Genomic DNA, 20,873 nt, shown 5'->3' on the forward strand with positions numbered 1-20,873 from the left:
GTGTAAACCACAAAACTTTTTTAAAAACAATATTTCTAATAGTTTTTGGATGTTTATCAGACACTATAATCGCTTGTTAAAAAGCAAAAACGTAATAACTTACAAAATAGATATTTAACAAAACACTAAACCATGTGAATTGCCATTTTGTAAACTAAGTGCATTAATAGACACTTACAATGTTTAATCCAATAGTTACTCAAAGTTTTATGAACATAAAATAATTTTGATGAAGTAAAGCGTGTAATAAATTTGACACTTTTAACATTTTGCTTATGAATAATGTCACACACAATAGCAAAAATAATCATGTGACAAAATGTAAGTCACTATAAATGTAACATTATAAATGTATTTCGTGTTTTATAATTTTAATAAAGATAGACAAGTTAAGATGATTAATTTAAGATATAAATTATCGTACAATGCAAAACATTATAACAGACTACGTGACAGTACTACTGGATCATGAGATTGATAAAAAATTGCTAAAATCACCACGATATCACTGGTGTTCAATAAATAAATAAGCAATTACCTATAACCAGCATTAATTCTCTTTTAAACAAACATTTTCTGCCATCTTTAATGGTCATCATCAGGTTTCTATGTATTGGAATGTTTGTAAAAGAACGCACCACCTTCCAAAAATTTAAAAATTGCACGTTGTGAAGATACGCGCATGCTCAATGTAGCGATTTAAAAAAATTAGTCTTTAAACTGGTTTCCTATTTTAAAAAATACAACGTTTATATAAATTATAAAGACAAACTTGATGACAATCTATTTTACGTCAAAATACGCCCTCCACACAGCTGCCAACGAATCCGTTTCTTTAAAATTGATCGCCGTTCCCCTCTTAAACGCTTTAAATATCTCCGGCTGTTCGAGATATTTTAGACCGGCCTGGTCCTCGCACCGTTGCGGTAATCGTGCATTATCAAAGTCTACCCCGACGTCGTTATCAATGGTGAAAGAAGCCAATGCCGTAGTGGAAAGACCTTTTTGAATGATGTATTTATGTTCCTCAATCATTGTACAGTAGCACCAATATATTCACCAGGATGGTTCACCCTATGATCGTAAATAGCAGCATTATTACAGCAGTTAATTATTAATAGTAGCATTAATATAGTCCAATAAAATCTGGCAATAATATAGTCCAATAAAATCTGACTTTAAAAAAATATTTTATATATATCAATATATAATATGTACAGTACTGTAATACGATGTAATATGTTATGTAAAGTTGTATTTGTTACTCAGAGGGCCACAATAGACAGCCATGAATCACTGGTATGAAATAAGTGATTTTGTTTGCTTTTAAATATATAGATATAAATAGATTAAATATAATTACAGTGTTAGATTAAATATATACAAATAAAAACTAAGGAAAGTAGTAAATATATAAATGTTTACTTCTGCAACTTCATAATTTCTTTAGAATTTTGATACAAACCTTTATCAAATTCGTCATTATGAAGAAAAATTTGTTGAATCATAATTGCCCAATAAATATAATACAAGTGATAACTTTTATTGTAAATGTGAACGATATTGAGAAGTTGGGCAGTTTCCGTAATATCTTCATCAGTTGAATTATTTGTTTTGTGGTAAATCTGAAAGGAGAAAAATGTACATTATAAAGTTTATGATAATTATATATGTATTATTTATTAATCAAATATACTAAAATTATTTTTATAAAAGTTCTCTCTTTTTCTAATCTAAAATTAAACAGTTTGTTCATGAGTTCTGACTGAATTTATTTTCAAAATATGAAGCAAATAAATAAAACAAAGAACTGTTTAGTTAACAAATTAGAGTGATGTTCTACAGATTTGGTTTTTAACCAGCTTGTCATTTTAAAAAATGCTAGGTTTTTTTGTCTATTTTTATTATTATTCATGTAGAAATCTATAGAACTTAAACATTATGTTTTGTTTATACACGTAAGGGCATATTTGATGCAGCATCGACTTGCTGGGCTGCCACCAAAAGTCGCATGCCACCGGCTCGTAAAAAATTTAGAATGCCGTAGAACGGCAATTCTCGTCCGTAAACGAGTTGCTCTAGGCCGAGGACGGTCGGAAATTTTGCCGAAAATACGTTTTAATAAAAGTGTCGGCCGTAGGCCGAACTAAGCCGCCGCTCGATTTATTTATTTATTAACATTGTGTCGAGTTTGAAATTTTTGTATGAAATAATTAAAGAACTTCCAAATTTATCTCCTACGATATTACCATACGAAACAGTTTAGTTTCTTTCTTATTTAAGAATATTATATATTTTTTAAAAAACGTTAAGTTTAATATTAGTTACATTTATAAAATTTAACTTTTCTTTACCTGGAGTACTTCCTTATCGATTTGCTTCCATATCGAGCTACGAGTGACACGTGTTAATTTCAACTCTTTCATTGAAATGGACAATGATTTTTGAAAACTGTCTATAATTTGCTGGTAATGTCCTTTTCTAGAAGAAAACATTATAAAATGTATCAATATGTATTTTTTCTTCAAATGTTTTGAATTAACATAATGTCGAGAGACATCAGAATATGGTACAAATATATAAAACAACAATTCAAATTTTATAATAATCCTAAGCTTAATGAATGAGAATATTAATGTTTAGTTTAAAATTAGTGATAACAATCAAAGAATCATTTCATTAATAAAAACTTTTCTAGGGCATTGCTAAAATATTTGCAAAGATTTTGGAGAACATTCTTCACACTAAGATATAAAGCTCGCTGTTTGCGAGAGTTCTTTTCGTGACACTGGCGATGGATTATAGTATACAATACTATGGACTATGGATATTTTTGTCTCGATATACTCGATACTTGCCATCCATAATTTTTCATTTTGATATTGTCGATAACACTAATCTACAAATTGAAAAAAATTTTTCAGAACAGAAACAACAATAAATGAATTTTATTCTTTTTTGTTAGCTGAATCTGAAAATGAAGCCAGTTTTTCTCCATCACCCACCACATTTTTATTATATACCATTAAAAAATTGATGAAAAATGTGAATTTCCCACAGTGACCAAGTTTATTGGTATATAAAATTTCATGCAAAGCTAAATAAATTTCTAATACGCATATTTTATTTTGCTGATTACATAAAAAACTGTCGTATAACGTAACTAAAACAGACATAAAAAGTACCCGAAGATTTTTATAACTGGAGTCAAATAATCACTTCTTCCTTCGGTGTGGGGTAGGATCTTCTCTTTGCAGAAACCGGCAGTAGTCACTCGTTATCGATTCGTTCCATCTCCCTTGGTAACGCTGCTCAATTTGCAATATGTCCTGGTAAAACAGTTCACTCTGCTCGTCACTCACTGCACCCAAATTTGGTGAGAAAAAGTCCAGATGAGAATGCAAGAAATGAATTTGTTAAAGACATCCAGCAGCCTAAATTTTTATAGTTCAGCAGGAGATTTTTTTACTAAAAATATCAGTATTTTGTGCTTTGTTATTTCCAAGAAAACCATGGACTACATCCTTAAATGATTTCCATGCCCTTAGCTCTATATTATTCAACTTCATGTCAAAATTTTCATCATTAACTAATTTTCTAATCCGAGTCCAACGAATATTCCTTCCTTTAATTTAGCTTCACTTAACCTAGGAAACACTTGGCTTATATGTTTAAATTCTGGTCCTTCTTTATTCGGTGCTTTAACAAAATTTTTTATCAACTCCAATTTTATATGTAAAGGGGACAAAATTACTTGCTGAGGGTTGACTAATGGAACATACTTAATAATGTTTTGCCCAGGAGTGAAAGTGTCTCTTTTTGGCCAATATTTAACCACATAATGTTCACTTGTTGCACGATTGTCCCAGACATAAAAAGCAGCAGTATTTTGTAAAGCCACCTTGCAGTCCAAGAAGAAGACCAATAACTTTTAGGTTGCCACAGATATGCCATAAGTGAGCACTATAATTGACTACTTTTAAAATTAATGACATATTTTCATATGTTTCTTTCAAACCAACAGCATGTACTACTGGTATAGAAGGATTCTTGTTTGAATTATGCAGTAGCACTGCTTTTAAGCTTGTTTTTGATGAGTCTGTAAATAACTGCCAATCATCAGCTTTATAAGGAATATTCAACTCAGACATCAAACCATTTATATCACAACAGGAACACAACTGATCAGCCATAGTGAAATATTTCATTAAATCCTTATTTCTGTGTTTGAAAAATGAAACTTTGTTATCCTTATGCAATAAATTTCACTGATTTAAGCATGAACCTAACACTTCTGCTTGCTGTTGCAAACCAAATTGTTTAGTTCATCTTGTGAAATGAGTTGTGGTTCACTATTTGATTTTTCTGGTATAAAATATTCATCTCTTGAACCTTGTGCCACCACATCAGAACAATCCTCTTCAGAATCAGAGATCTCCTGCCAAGAAACTGGGGCTGTGGGAATAGGTAAATTCTCTACATGAGGAACCGGTGTCATAGCCAATAGAATATTTGGATATACAATATTACTTTTATTTTTTGCAGAGAAACCTCTGACCTTTGCTAAACAGAAGTAGTAGTCGTCATAATGATTTGCTTGTTCTCACCAAATCATTGGTATAGCAAAAGGCAAATATTCCTTTTCCCCTCGTAACCATTGCGTGATGCTTGACATAATACCTAATACACATTAAATGCAATGCCCATTGTTTGTCTTGATCTCCGAGTGGACATCCGAAATAAAGTCCATAGACAGTTTTCATCAATTTTTAAATGGGCCTATGCTGACTCTTTGTTGCAAATTCGCCACATACATAACAAAACACATCCGGAGAATTTGTACACGAACGTGTTTTCCACCGCATATTTCAATAAATGTCGAGGTAAAATTTAAAAAGGAAAAAAAAATTTCAAATTTATTTTATCTGCAATTGAACACGGATTACCACACACAACTTCACTTGCCAACGTATCGAGCTGCACGGAGATAACGTGTTTTCAAAGACCAATAATTAGTCTTCTTTGTTTACAGTCGATGATTCGTTGGTTAAAGCGTGGGTGCAGGAATAAATACGTTATAAACTGGCGCCAATCGGGCGGCTGTTCTTTCGTCAGCAATCTTACTCATATCTGGATGTACCATTTCTCCAAAACTACTGAAATGTAAAAATGTAAATGTAATTTACATTTTTACAATTCAGTAGTTTTGGATGTGTCGATTGTAAAAATGTTCACTTTTGAAATTGAAATTTTAAATTTAAGAATTTTTTTGACAAAATCTTTACTTTAAATAAAAAATTTATTTACGACTGAAAAATTAAATAAAAAACAGGTTAAAATATGCCCCACCACAAGAGGAACAAGTCAAAGTTTGCCATTTTTACATGAGCTGGGATTGAACATCTGACTGCCCTTAAAGTCAAATAACTAAATAACGTGACACGATAGAGCATTTCTGATCACATTTTCCATTTCGGCATGAAAAATACATTATAAAAAAATCACTGAGGTATCTCTTCTGAAAATCATGTAGACTAGTGTAATCAATAGTTTCCATGCACTATATCAACTATGATGATTTCTGTGTTTAACTGAGTAAATATCTGAGAATTAACTAGAACATGTGCACGAACCTAGTCATTCTGTCTCACATAACACACTAAATACAAATGTATTCTTACAAACAGTGTCTGTGGCCAGATGGCAAGTGACAGAGGTAGCCAAATCTGTTTAAGACAGTAGCCAAAAGCAAACAAATGGTACTTTCACAATACAGTAGAGAGTCGTTAATCGGAACCCCAGTAATCGGAATGGCCGGTAATCGGAACGATTTTCAGTCGGACTGTGTCGTGCCGAATCGAACGTTTTTGATAATTTTTATGTTTTTATATTCTTCGATATATTTATTTTGTTTGTACAAAATGCAGAAATAATTTTTAACGATACGATAGCCTCGATTATTATTATAAAAATTTTCGTTAGGCTTAAAATCGACGAGAATTCAACACGAAGCAACACGCGACGAAGAAAAATTTGAACATCGAACAGGTTAATATATTTTTTCGTACATAATCGGTAATCGGAACAAATCACTAATCCGAACAACCCCAGTCCCCAATTGATTCCGATTTTCGACTCTCTACTGTATTCTGAAATAATTCCACAACAAAATATTTCCAGATTGCTATTCTTGTAAGATTTTCATCCTTTACATATGAGGGGATAGGCTCTCAATGTTTATTGAAAATTTCAGAAATACTGTTATTTTGATTAAATGAAAATTAGTGATTTATAATAATTTTGTTTTAAAATAGGTACAGTCACCAGCTGTTGCGATTTAAAAAATTTAGACAAATTTTTATTAAAAAATAGTCTATAAAATAACAAAATTCTCCAGAAGAAAACAGTTAACTAGATATATATTTGATAAAATGGTCAGGACAATAAGTATAAACATAAAAAATTTGCAAAATTTTTCATATAAACAATACTTTAAAAAAGTCTTTGCACTTCATTCCTTTCACACACCATCAGGAAATAAAATCTCACGTTATTACGTGATGGTGTGTGACATTCCTGATATTTTAACATTTCACATATTGAGGCAGATGAGAAGTTTCTAAAGGAACATCCACTCCATCATGAAACTGCTATTTCCTGATGTGTGAAGGGGATGAAGTAAGATGACACATTTTTTAAAGTCTAGTCTATTTGAGAATTTTTTGTAAAGTTTTTAAATTTAGAATTAATTAGATAATGATCACTTTCACTTATAAAGAATCTAGTAAAAGTAAATTAAAAAGTAATTCTAGTAAAAAAAAAACAATTATAAAAGACAACTGTCTGAGCATTTAAATATAATTAGGCAAACTAATAAAATGAATAACAACAATGGTAGAGAGATCCACCAATCATGGTTAAGCATTATAAAAAGGGGGAGGAAGAGGTATAAAAGATGTGATGGAACGTATTAGAATCGAAATTAAGTAGAAACGAATAAAACAAAAAGAAGTAAGTTAATTGAAATAATAATATTTTAGATAATAATTAAATTTATCGTTTTAAACTGATTTTAGTGTATAAAAATTAGGAATGTGTAAAATTGTATGGTTGCCGTGGATCGCGAGTTTAAGTGGAAATGTAGAGAAGATCGGAAATACAGAAATTGTAAGAATTTTTAAATTTATTGTCGGAAAATGTTTGTGTTTTTAACTAATTTTAGTTATAATTGTACCGAGAAATGTTTTTATTGTTAATTGTAGAAAGTGTCGTTTACAGGCCTGCCGAGGAGGGACGAACGAGTCCGAAACACGTGTTTAAAGCGTGTGTGTTCGAGGTGAACTAAATAAAGAACATTATTTTTGATCTGTAAGACTAAATATCTGCATCCATAATTTCCGGTATAATAAGTCCTGTTAATATATAGAAAGTACTAGTATACAAAATAAATTTTAAATATAATTAGTTTTGTTTTTATATTTTTCAATATACACTCAAGCCTGTTTTTGTGCGACTTGTTTTGTGCAATTTTTTTTGTGTGGTATACCAATTTGATTGAATTTCATATACCGCACAAAAAAAATCACACAAATCGCACAAAAACAAGTTTGAGTGTTATTTATTTTGTTTGTGCAACATAAAAAAATAATTTTTAATGACACAGTAAACACGATTATTATTTTTAAAAAAAAATTTGTTAGGCTTAACTTTGACAAAAATTCAATATGGAGTCACAGGCAACAGAGAAAAATTTCAATGTCGAATAGGTTAATCTTACCCTTTTTTCTTCTGGGTTTCTTTTCTGATAAGATAATCTCTCCACAAATGTGGTCTTAGAGAATGAGGGAAAATAATAGTATATTTTTTCAAAGATTTTGTTAAATCGGGAACTAATTCGGGACTATCTTCGATAAAGGAAGTCATTGCCGTTCCGACTATCTCGGTGGAATTTTGTAATCCTCCGCTTCTTTTGTAATTCGACCCTTTATCGCCATTCTAAAAATATTAAATTACATGTTTATCTGTAATAATTTGATATAAAGTATTACAGTTACAAATCCATTATATAACTGAATTGAATAAAATATAAATAACTCATTCATTTATCCATGCAGTTTTGTCACACCAAGATACTTTAATAATATTTTCTAAATTAAATTTAAGTATAATATTTAAAGTATAAAATATGCAAACATCAAAACAATTATTAATATATAAATAATTGTAATATACCTTTAATAATAATACCTTTTTTTTAATATAGTTTTTATAAGAACTAATTGAAAAGTCATGTTGAGATTTACACAATTCTCAAATAAAAACATATATCTGTAGAAGTCAAAAGTCAGAGAAGAGTTTGGAATTTAGCTTGGCTATTTGGAAATATCGAGCCAAGCAGAGGTTTTGACAAAACAAGCTGCAAGACAAACCATGAATTTGGACCAGAACCAAGCTGGGTTGAGTTGCAGCAGAGTCCATTGTTTAAATTAACGTTGCATTTGTGATAACAACAGATACACAGTATGTCAGATATGTTTTCATTTATATATTACTAAAATAAGAGTATTCATATAAAAACTACTTGAGCATTGAACAACTGAACTATAAACTCTAAGTCAGAATGACATGCAGTTATTTTAACCTAAAAATTATTAACTTTTAGATTAAGAGAATTATAAAAAGATAATAAACAGTAATAATTTAAAATGATACAAACAACAATCACTTCTAGCAAAAGTGTACAATAGACTCCGATAATTCAAAGCGGACGGGACCGAGGCTACCTCGGAATGTGGACTCGAGTCAAGCCGAGATTCTGGACTCCAGCCAAGAACCGAGCCCACATTCAAAATCCCAAGCCATAGCTCGGTTCATTTGTTAGAACTCTAAATCAGAGTAACACTCATATATGTATTTTCCCACAATATTTTCAATAAAAATCTCATTCAAATATGTCACACTAACCTTGTATAGCTTTGCAAATAATATTTAGAATGTAACACTAATGTTTTTGACCCATTTCTAGGGTCTTCTTCAGGTGTTCTATAAATTTTTCTGGTGCAATATAAATTTGATTCTGACTTTTAAACATTCTAGTTTCCAATGCTTCTATCAGCAAAATTTTTTTTTTTTAAATTTCAAAATTTAAAAGACAAATACTAGAACTATCGCATATAGAATATGTTATACCTCGTGCTTACGATTAGATGGGAAGATGTTCCTTCAAAAAAGAGGGGTACCTATGGGTAGCCCACTGTCAGGGGACTTAGCTATAATTGTAGTATGGCTTCTAGAAGCCATCATCATCCCCAAGTTTCTTCCCAATATTGAAGTGTATAAGCAATATATCGATGACGTATGCACCATATGGAAGACAAAGCCAATCATCAAAGAATTTATACAGTGCATGAATTGCAACCCGGAAGAATCACGAAACCAAGATATACCGTATTTTACGGACTATAAGACGCACCTTAATTTTTAAACATTTTTAAAAAAATACCTATAAGACGCTACGGACTATAAGACGCACCTGAATTTTGGAGGCAATTTTTCAAAGAAAAAAGTGCGTCTTATAGTCCGTAAAATACGGTACTGAAAACCAAGTGCCATCCTAATATACATCCCAGCCAACTCTAACGATCCATACAACTACAAAATGGCAGCTTTTAAAGCACTTATCAGGAGGACCTACACACACTGTAGCAAAGAACAAAACAAATGGAAGAAAATAAGAAAAATTGCAGAAATTGCTGAAAATCACAGCTACGATAAAAGTTTAATATATAGAATGGCAGATAAACAAAAAAAAAAACCAACTCAAAGTCCAATTAAATAGGATTTCAAAAAAGGATCAACAACAAGATGCTTCTTCCTACTGTACAGCTATAACATACGAGCCCTATGCAGTCCCTATATCAAGAAATTTGGGCTTACACTAATTCAAAAATAGCCTACAGATGTAAGCCAGATATATTGAGCATGCTAAGGAATGAGAAAGATCGGGCGGAAATTGAAAGGACACCGGGAGCATATAAAATTCTGCTATGAGATAACAGATTCGATAGAGACCTCGTATATGTCAAATCTACAAAGAGATTGCTCAAACAACAGCTCCACGAGCACAAAATGGACAATGAAAAAAAGAAAAGCAATACTACCTAAGTGATATATGCTAATGAAAACGTCATTACGTCTAATCTACAACAAGCAGCAATGATCCAACAAATCCGACACACAAACCAACTGCAAAATCTAGAGACATTAGAAACTTTTAAAGCAGACTGCAAAGGCCTGTCAATCAATTTTAAAGATGAAAAACGACTATTGAGAGCATTGCAGGCTATTTACGACGAAACGCTATGACAGGTGCAGACACGCGTCTTTCGGAGATTTAAATTTTGAAATTTTAAAAAATAAATTTCAAAGATAGAAGCATTGGAGAGTAAAACATTTAAAAATGGAATCAAACTCATATTGCACCAGAAAAATTTATAGAACACCTGAAGAAGACCCTAGAAATGGGTCGAAAATGTTAGTGTTACGTTCTAAATATTATATGCAAAGCTATACAAGGTTAGTGTGACGTATTTGTGTTTATTATCGCTTTGTTCGTTGAATGGATTTGATAAAAATCTAATTTCTTACATCGTTAAAGAAACTGAAATGATCCAATTAATTAATTTAATTTAATTAATCCAAGAATTTTTAAAGAAGTAAAATAAGTTGAGATATGCATACTATTAAATTCAATTTAAAATTTGTGAACTATTATTCAAAGATATATCATTTGGGACTGCCCCAGAGCTGGTGTTGCCTGTTAGTCTCAAACGAGAACAAAAGACAAGGGGGAAGGACATCCAACGTTAGAACGAAGCAAAGAAAAAGTGGTAACCCCATAGAAAGTAGGATTAACGATGTTAAAGAGAAGATTTATTCAAATTAATATTAGAAAATTTTAAGCAAAAAATGAAATTTATAAATTTCAATTTACTTAAGATAACATAAAATTGAATAATTTCAAAATATCTATTATTACGATGATTGTATATAACGGGTGGCCAACAAGTCGATCGCCAAGCCAATTTTGGTCGATCGCTAGCGATGTCTTGACTTAATGTATTATATTTGTAACCGAACGCAACCGTATGCATGCAGTTATGACTCGACTCATAAGCAGTGAGTGCACTTCGTACTGAAACAGTGTATAAACATAGTATGTATTTCACACTTCCCCCTCCCCACTTAGACTATGCCTATGACAACAAGTCGATCGCGACACATTTTTACGATAAAAAGTAGATCTTACGTGCACAAAAGTTGGCCACCCCTGGTATATAAAACACTTGGAAATTGATATAAGATCATTAATTATTTTATTTTTAAAAATAACAATCCAAACGTTTTCAAAAATTAAATTTCATAAAAATTTTCTACATATTTAAAAAAAAATGCATCTTTTTTTAATATTGGACTTTCAATTCAGAAAAATTTACAATCAATTTATATTATTAATAGTTTACTTCTACATTTTAATAATTTATTCAGCAAATTTATAATTTGAAAATGTTTTAATATTTTAAGATATTTTAAAACATTAAATATTTGCATTATCGTAATATATAATTTTTTCTTTTCAATTAAATTATTTTTATTTTTAATATAATCAATTTTAGCCATAATTGGGGTTGTAATTATCACAATATAATAGTGCAAGTCCTCTAAATGACTTTAAAATAAGCTACATTATGAGCTCTGTGTGATAAAAATCATACAGAATTCCTATAATAGCCTTATTAAAATCTTCATTCATTTCGTAACCTGTGCTGTAAATTCACTTGTTTTTCTCACTGGTGGCCGAGTGGATAAAAGTCGCCAAACAATTGAAAGGTGGTCCCGAGATTTCGTCCGACCAACGAGCTGGCCGTTTGGAGTTTTCCAGGTTTTCTTTGTGTGTATAACACCTAAATAGGGGCTGGTTACCCAAAGAAAGCCCTTCAGAGAGGCACCTCTCAAGATGTATTGCCTTATCTTGTTGACCAAACCTTTCATTTCACTGATTTTGATATTCCATAAGATTTTTCCTTCAATTAATTCTTCTCATGTCCTAATCATATTTACAAACAACTGTCTTGTTTAATATTATGTTGCAATCATTCTGATTATATTAAATTTCAATTTTTATAATTAATGAGAAGTATTTAATATTTATGCAATTTGTATTAGCTTAATGTAAAACTTCACCCAACTGAATGATATCTTCTATTGCAATAAATCTGTTTAGCAATACATTTCTTCTTTGACCATACTTGTAAAATGCATAGCATTTTCATTTCTCTACAAGAATAATTCAGTTAATTAAATTTTAATTTATTGCTTGTTTTTGAAATTAAAATGTAGTATTCTCTTAATAGTGATTCCAAAATGAACATTAACTATAGTCAGTAGGCATCAGTAGAGATGAAAGCAATTTTCCAGATTTAGCATGTTTTTGATGTTTTAGCACTTTAATCTTTTAATAAATGTCTAATAATACTATAGGTTTTTCTGTTCTGACATTGTCTAATTTTGTAGAATTATGGTATTTGTAGACAGACAGGGTAAAATGAGGAAAGGGATACTTTTTTAAAAACTCTCACTATAACAATAAGCTTCTCTACTACAATATTTTTTCTTGTTCTGCTAAATATCTCTATAGACGGTTTTAACTATATATGAAATGTTAAAAAGGTCACACAAGCATTGCTTAGCTTATATAACTGTAAAGACTTCCTTCGAGAGATTAATAATCCATCGTTAGCGAGGTTGAGGCCGAAGTTTTAAACGTGAAAACGTGTACGTCGGACGTTCGTTGCCGCTTTCCTGTAAGGCCGAGACTCCACTAGCGTAAAACCCCTCGCCGAAAAACTTTTAATCACGTGACCTATTTGCGTTTGTGCTTGGATTGCGGTGGAGGTCTCGCTAGAGAACTTTTTACGGCAACGGTGCTGTCGAAGTTACTCCTGTATGGTTGTATACATGATATATTGATATAAAGACAATGATTATATTCTACAAGTTTTTTTGTACTATAATTACAAATGTAGTAAAAATAATATCTTTACTTTCATATATTAACTTTTATTATCGTATTATTAAGATAATATACAGCACTTATAAGCTTAGCTTTTTTATTATATACTCCTCGAAATTGGAGGATTTTCCTTTGGCTGTCCATATCACGTGTTTCAGGCATCCATTATTCTAATAGGTATACCTCTTGTTGTAGAAACACAAATACTTTCGGATGTTTTCGATAAATCTTTCCAGATCTATTCTAGAGTAGCCACGAGAGAACATACACAAAAACTCGTTTTCTGCCATTTTCGCACCGTATCACAATGACCTAGATTTCACTGACTTCTGATTGGTGGATAGTACCGTTTTACGGCCGTGTTTGCGTTGAAAGTTGAACACTGCTCAACTTGCTTTTATGCTGTTTTTACGACCTGCTCGGGCATAAAATATCATGGTCACGTGATTAAAGGCTTTTACGGCGAGGGTTTTACACCCATTTTTATGCTAGTGGAATCTCGGCCTAAGCCTAGAAGTTTGACAATGGCATTTGGAATGTCGAGCATGATTCCACTGACTTTCCAAACACCATTGTCAAACTTCTAGGATTACAGGAAAGTGGTGCTGAATGTCCAACGTACACGTTTTCGCGTTTAAAACTTCAGCCTCAACCTTGCTATTAATCTTTAGTAGCCACCATTAATAACGGCTACCCAGTACAAAACAATCAAGGTAACCAGTGTTTTTAATGCTCTTATAGAAGAGATGTATCAAAATGTTATTTTTGTGGATTGACAAACTTTTTTCAAATACAATGTACTGCAATATATTTTATTTAAGTTAATTATTGTGTAATTTCAAACTGTCAATTGATATTTTTATACTTTTGTGTTAAAGGAAGATAAACCATTCCTGTGAAAAGTTAATATTACTGTTGCTAGTGATATGTTTGTGGCATGAATAACATGAGTTTTTACAGGTATCTCTTTGTAATTACAGTAGAGCGTCGATAAGTGGAACGTCGGTAAGTGGAATAACCGGAAAGTGGAACGATTTTCAGTCGGACTGTGTTGTGCCGAATCGAATGTTTTTGATACTAAATTTACTTCTAAAGTATAATTTTCATGTTTTTTATATTCTTTAATATATTTATTTTGTTTGTACAAAATGCAGAAATAATTTTTAACGATACGATAGCCTCGATGATTATTATAAAAATTTTCGTTAGGCTTAAAATCGACGAAAATTCAACACGAAGCGACACGCAACGGAGAAAAATTCAACAGGAAGCAATACGCAACGGAGAAAAATTTGAACATCGGACAGGTTAATGTATTTTTTCGTACAAAGTCGGAAACTGGAACAAATCATTAACTGAAAGGACCCCAGTCCCCAATTGGTTCCACTTATCGACGCTCTACTGTATATAAAAATACATATATACTGGATATCTTCCTTTTTAAATTATTATATTATACTATATTTATTAATCATCATCATCTTTTGTAAATTTATTGTTTAAAGATATTAAAATATTAAAAAATTTAAAAGAATTTCAAAAATTATCTCATAACATGAAAGAATCAATGTTTATCAATTTGAACTTCATTTATGTGGATGTCTATCACTATTCATTTTACAAACAATGATATAAATTGTAAAGTTTTGAATATAGAAAGGTCCATGGCTTATAGAGATCAACAAAATGATAAAAATTCAAACTATGGTATTAAAGCAAAACATCACAGAAATGGTAATATTTAATTAATCAGTATCAGTAACTAATACAATTTTTCAAAACACTGTATAATTAGTAAAGTTTAACTGTGAATTAAAATTTAAAAATTGGTAAATAAATAGCATATAGCGACATATGCTGGTCCAAAACATGTATGTATGAAATAAAATAAATGATTAAAAATAATTGTAAGAATAAAGCTGGAAAGTGTTTATATTATATGAATGACTAGAGAATATAGATGAAATTTTAGTACCTTAAAATCTTTCAAACTGAATTCTTGAAATTAATTATTCTAATCTTTTGTAACACAAAAAAGTTTCTAAGAATCTTAATTTTGAAGTCTAAATGCTTATTTGGATAATTTTTTAAACTATTTCTTGAATAAATATAATATCAAAATATATGGAAATATTGTATTATTAAGAATATCGTATAATAATGACACCACCTTTTATTCATCTGAATTTTATCTTAACAATATGACATGTATAATAATCATTAGATAACACATACATCATAATTTTATTACTAAAAATGTACTATCTTGAAAAGACAAAATTAATTACTTCAAACTAAAATTAAAACTGATGACTAATCCATAAAAAGTTTATCATTGATTTATTTTTGAAAACAAATTCCAAAATCTGAGATTTAAATTTTAAGTAACAACAAACTATCAAAACTGTGTGTATAAAAAATTTACAAAACATCTAGAAATTTTTAATCAACATACTCGTCCTTGTCGAAGCTGCTTTTTAACATTTTTGGAAACAATATCTCCAGACTGATTCATAAACGACATCAACTCTCCTTGAGGCTGTCCACTGCTGTCCTTCAAACCTTTTTCAAGCAGTATTTTATCCATTTCTTTCTTTAACCAGGATTTCATTTCCTGTACTAATTTTTCTTTCTTCTTTGATGATTTGATAGTAGACTCCTAAATAAAGTAATTTAATATTAATTTATCTTTTCTGTGGCCCTTTTAATCCTTTTAATCAACATTAAAAATTAAATAATATTTTAAATTAGACTACTCGTGTTTTAGTATTCATTATTAAGTAATAATTATTATTTAAGAAATCCATCAATGGCATTTTGAATAATTATCCTGCAAAATATTGATTGCAAAAAAATAAAAGAAACCTTTACATATTTTTATTGTAAAACAAAAATCAATATGAATCTTTATCTATTCTATAATAAAATAGGTAATAATAAATTAAAAAAACACTATATGCATGTCACAGTGCATACTACAACTACTTCACAAGAATTGAAAATAAATTTGCATCTGAATGCATAGTTGATAATAAAGTAGATTCTCAATTACATAAGAGTTGTTTTCTAAACAAACCACAAGTATTTTAAATATTGCATAATATGAACAAAATTTTACCACTTAAATTAATGGTAAATACTGAATTAAAGATGAAGATGATCACCATTAGATGGTGATCTCTGCCATCTTTAATTCATTTTCTTTCTTCCTTCGTGCTCACAGAACGCAGATTTACCATCAATTTGGAGATGGAGACGATCACCATCTAAAGGTGATCTTTAATTTAGCTTTATTTTCTACTTATTTTAACTTTAATTTCTACTTATAAACTAAAACTTCTAGATATAAAACTGTTGAAAAGTTTTAGTTTATAAGTAGAAATCTCACTAGATAGAGAGTTGGCTAGAATAGAAGTACGTTATTCAGATATTTAAGTTATTTGATTCAATTATAATGGGTACTGTTAACTATGCTTTTCCAGAGTGGAGTTTAAGTTAATTTATCAGAAGTGATACAAAATCAATTTTATAAAATATATTTTTAAAATTGAAAAACATGTTAAGGATAGACTGTCACAGAACTCATATTTCTCTCAAACTCCTTAAAACAGTATTAAAATTTACAGGGAAATTATTTTTTAATCAAGATACAGTGGAAAGAAAAATTCTCAATGAAATGTTTATTAAAAATCAAATACTTATAACAAGAAACATAAATTTTAATAAAGTAGGTTTGTCTATAAAGTTGGTTACAGAATTGTCAGAATCATTTGATTTTTTATTTGGAAACAGTTACATAAAGATGAAACATAAATTATTATTCTAAGAATATAAACTGTTAAAAACAATTGCAAGTTTCACTCTTGATCTTGTACAATGGCCAAGGTTGGTGAAGTGCCTTATTATAAGTGTAATAAATTAAGTTACATGTATTTATTAATTTTGTTACCATTAAGTTAATGTAAAGTCTAACTAAGACATAAAAATCAAAAATTGCCTTTTTTTAATCAACTGTGGCAATAAAGAAAATTATGTCACACATCTAATTTTTGAATGTCAGAAAAAAAGGATTAAATGATTGTATATATCATAAAAAATAAGTTTTTACTTGTATCTGTATTACCATACCATACTAAGTTATTGTTAGTGTCAGTTAAGAAATACATACATTTTGTAATTTCTTTTAATGAACTGAATTGTACTTCTGTTAATTAATGCTTCTAATGATTTGATGTTCATGTTGTTCAAAACTTTGTTTTAATTTTTAATTTATTAATATTTTGTATATCTTTTTTGTATCCCTGACAATAGGGGTTTCCCTAATTGGTAATAAAGATTTGATTTGAATAAACTGTGAACTTATAATAATAATAGTTTTGTGTTGACTAATCAGTATATGCTTGAATCCTCTCCAAAGGTGACACACTAAAAAAATAATTAAAGAATTTAACTATTTTTCAACATGTTCATTGCAACAAATTTCAAGAAGTCAATATTTCTCAAACAATATGACATCATTAATAGCTAAAGAACATAACTAAGACACAGAGGAATTTTCAGTCAAGAAGGAATTTAAACATTGCATCTCTCACTCTCATTATTCAAAATTGTGTATTTTAAATGTTTGAGAAAATCCACTTTATATTATATGCATTCATCTTTGATATTTTGGTTCTTAAATGTCAAATACTTTATTTAAGTTGAATTTTGTTCATTATTATTTCATTTATACTTATTGAAATTAAAGTAAGTGACATTGAATCCTAATAAAGTTCCAAATAAACACACATGAAATGAAGCCTATAAAACTATGCAATTTTTCTATAAAACATCCCATTTTTCTCCATAAAACATAAAACTGACATAAAAAAATAAAATACATAGAAAAGTATATTCCCTATTCTAAAATTATTATTTCATTAAACTTAAAAAAATTTAAATTATGTGCAATTTTAAATATTTTTAAGTTCAATAAAATTATTACAGTAAAGCTTTGTTTATCCGAAAGTCGATCAACCGAAAGCATTCCGGTCGGACTGTGTCGTGCCGAATCGAACGTTTTTGATACTAGATTAACTTCCAAAATATAATTTTTTTGTTTTTATATTTTTCAATATATTTATTTTGATGGTACAAGATAAATAAATAATTTTTAGCTACGATTATTATTTTAAAAAATTTACTTTAGGCTTAATATAGATGAAAATTCAACGCATAACGACATGCAATGGAGAAAAATTTAAACACGGGATAGGTTAATATATTTTTTCGTACATCGTCGGTTATCGGAACAACCCCAGTCCCCAATTGATTTGGATAAACTACACTCTACTGTATTTACAAAATATCATCTATAAAAAATTTTTAAATTTAATCAATATACAGTAAAGCAGAATTTTTGATTTTGAACTTAAATTTATCGTTGTTTCAACTTTTCACATGACTATTTTAAAGTAAATTTCTTATTTTAATTGATTTTAATGTTATTTATTACACATTTTATATAACTACATTTATTTAGTATATCTTTCATTTATTGTAATGTGTTAAATTATTCAAATTTATTAAAAGAAAAAACTGAAATATTGTTCAAAATAACTTTTAGGGGTTTTAATATTTTAAAAATTTATATCATTAAATTTAGTTTGAAGCAGCTTTCAATTTATCAGTATATAAGTTCACATTCATTGAAATTCTTATTATATACTATAATTTCATAAATACTTCTACTGATTTAACAATAGTCTTGATAAAATTTAAATTTAACATAATGCTATTATATTTATGCTTTGTAAATTATTATAACTTAACACAGTTGCCATTCTCTTTCTTAAAGTACACTAATTTATACACTAAAATGTTTTTAATACAACTTAGTATGCTGTAGTCATTAAGAATTTGTATGCTTTTATTAATAGTAATATTTGCAAATATCAATAAAATAAAATAAAATTTTTGCTGAGAAAAATCAACTTACTGGAAATGGATCCCCTGGTTGATTAGGAATATATTTTTTTGTAAACTGAGGACCAAGTAATTCTATCAAAACTTGTCTTCGAGAAATATCATTCAATTGGGGTTTAACCTTCCTTGCCAAATCTTCTTCTACAGCACTTCTTACCTGAAAAATGAACTTCTTACTTAAAAAATTAAAATTAATTAATTATTAAAATGAAAAATAAGTACAGGTAACACCCTCAATTTATGAGGTTAATTGGTTCCACAAGTATATCAAAACTGCACATATCAAAGTTAACAATCAATGGAAAATAAATTAATTCATGATCTATAAACAAAATCTAACACCTTATCTTCGCTGAGAAAGTTTATATAATTTTTGCTGGGCACGTTTTATTTAATTCATGATCATTAAGAATTCATATGAAATCATAATTTTTGCATTTATATTCATTTGAGGAAGTAAAACATGAAAATGAAAACATCAAATAAAAAAAATATAGTTTATTGAAGAATTATTAATTAATTAAAAGTTTTAGACAAAATACAATGTAGTACATGAAATGAAAACATATTATGAAAAATAGTATTAAAAAAGACTGATTATAGAGAATTTAGACTGACTAATAAAGCAGCCCGGAAAGAAACAGTAAAAATATTTTAAAAATTAAGCAAAATATTTATCAAGCATTTCTGCACAGTTGATGCCTCATTTTTTTCTTTGTAGTTTTCTATAAAAGCTGAAGAATTATAATAAAAGGAATGTCTGCAAAAATTACACCTAAATGTGAAAATAAAAATTTAACAATCTAAATAAGAGCTCTATACTAGGAAATAACTAGGGTTTACTTTTTCCTACTAGCTAACAGTAAGGAGTGGGCTGAAGGGATTGCTTTAGCATTACCAGCTCTGAGCTCACTTGAGCTAGCAATGTTGAACTTCCTGCAGAATGGACTGGCACTAACTTAAAACTGCTTGCATCAAAATCACATATATCAAGGGTGACTTAAATTTAAATAGTTCTTTCAAATATTTAATAATGAATGAAAGTGTTTTAACTAAACAGCTTTTCTTAGTATGACAAAAATTAATATAATATTTAATTCAAATAAATTTAAAGTTGCTTTGAAAATGTTTGACATCATACACTAGAGATATCCTTTTCAAACTGGAGTATTTTTAAATGTACGTGCAGGGATGGATCTACATAGGGACAAGTAGGGCCTAAGCCCTGGGCCCCCAAAAATTAAATTATCATCATAAATTTTTAATACTTTTTCATTAACAATGAGCACATGTCGTATAGTAAAAAATAGTTAATATTAATAATATAGTAATAATGATAATTTATAGTATTATTTGTATTAACAAAAAGTGAGGCCCCATTGGACTTCGATAAGCCCTAGGCCTCGAAAAACCTAGATCCGCTCCTGTGTACGTGCCTAGCTATTGCATGGCATAAACTTGAGTTATGAGAAAGGTAGTCTAGAATTCACATTTTCAATGTCTGTTTTATAGTATATAATTTATAATCATAAAATTGCAATAAAACACTATATAAAGATATTTTTAAATAATAATAATAATTTAATTAGAAATAGTTATTAACAAAATATTTATAAATTATTTCCACTATTATATTCATATATATTGCAATAAACAATATTCAAATTAGCTAAATATTCTTTTCTGTAAAAATAATAAAATGATACTTACTTTATTCCAACTTGGGCATCCAATCATGGCTTGATCCTTACATGCTTGTAACCATTCCATTTTAATATTTTGTATTAGAAAATATTTTTCATAAATTACAGTTACTTTTAATAATTTTAGAAAAGTT

The 20,873-nt window shown here is 29.1% G+C and overlaps 1 protein-coding gene across 1 annotated transcript; it reads right to left on the reverse strand.

Moving 5' to 3' along the window:
- Positions 1-1,421: 1,421 nt before the first annotated feature.
- Positions 1,422-20,865, reverse strand: LOC136974156 (uncharacterized). The gene is made up of 6 exons (XM_067268958.1): positions 20,747-20,865; positions 19,050-19,193; positions 15,528-15,731; positions 7,778-7,995; positions 2,355-2,481; positions 1,422-1,625 (listed from the first exon to the last, which is right to left on the reverse strand). Exons 1-6 carry the CDS (start codon positions 20,804-20,806, stop codon positions 1,422-1,424), a joined length of 957 nt encoding a protein of 318 aa, XP_067125059.1. The 5' UTR covers positions 20,807-20,865.
- Positions 20,866-20,873: the final 8 nt, after the last annotated feature.

Source organism: Centruroides vittatus, unplaced genomic scaffold (assembly GCF_030686945.1).
Source record: "Centruroides vittatus isolate TY-2023 unplaced genomic scaffold, ASM3068694v2 contig_345, whole genome shotgun sequence".
NCBI lineage: Eukaryota > Metazoa > Arthropoda > Arachnida > Scorpiones > Buthidae > Centruroides > Centruroides vittatus.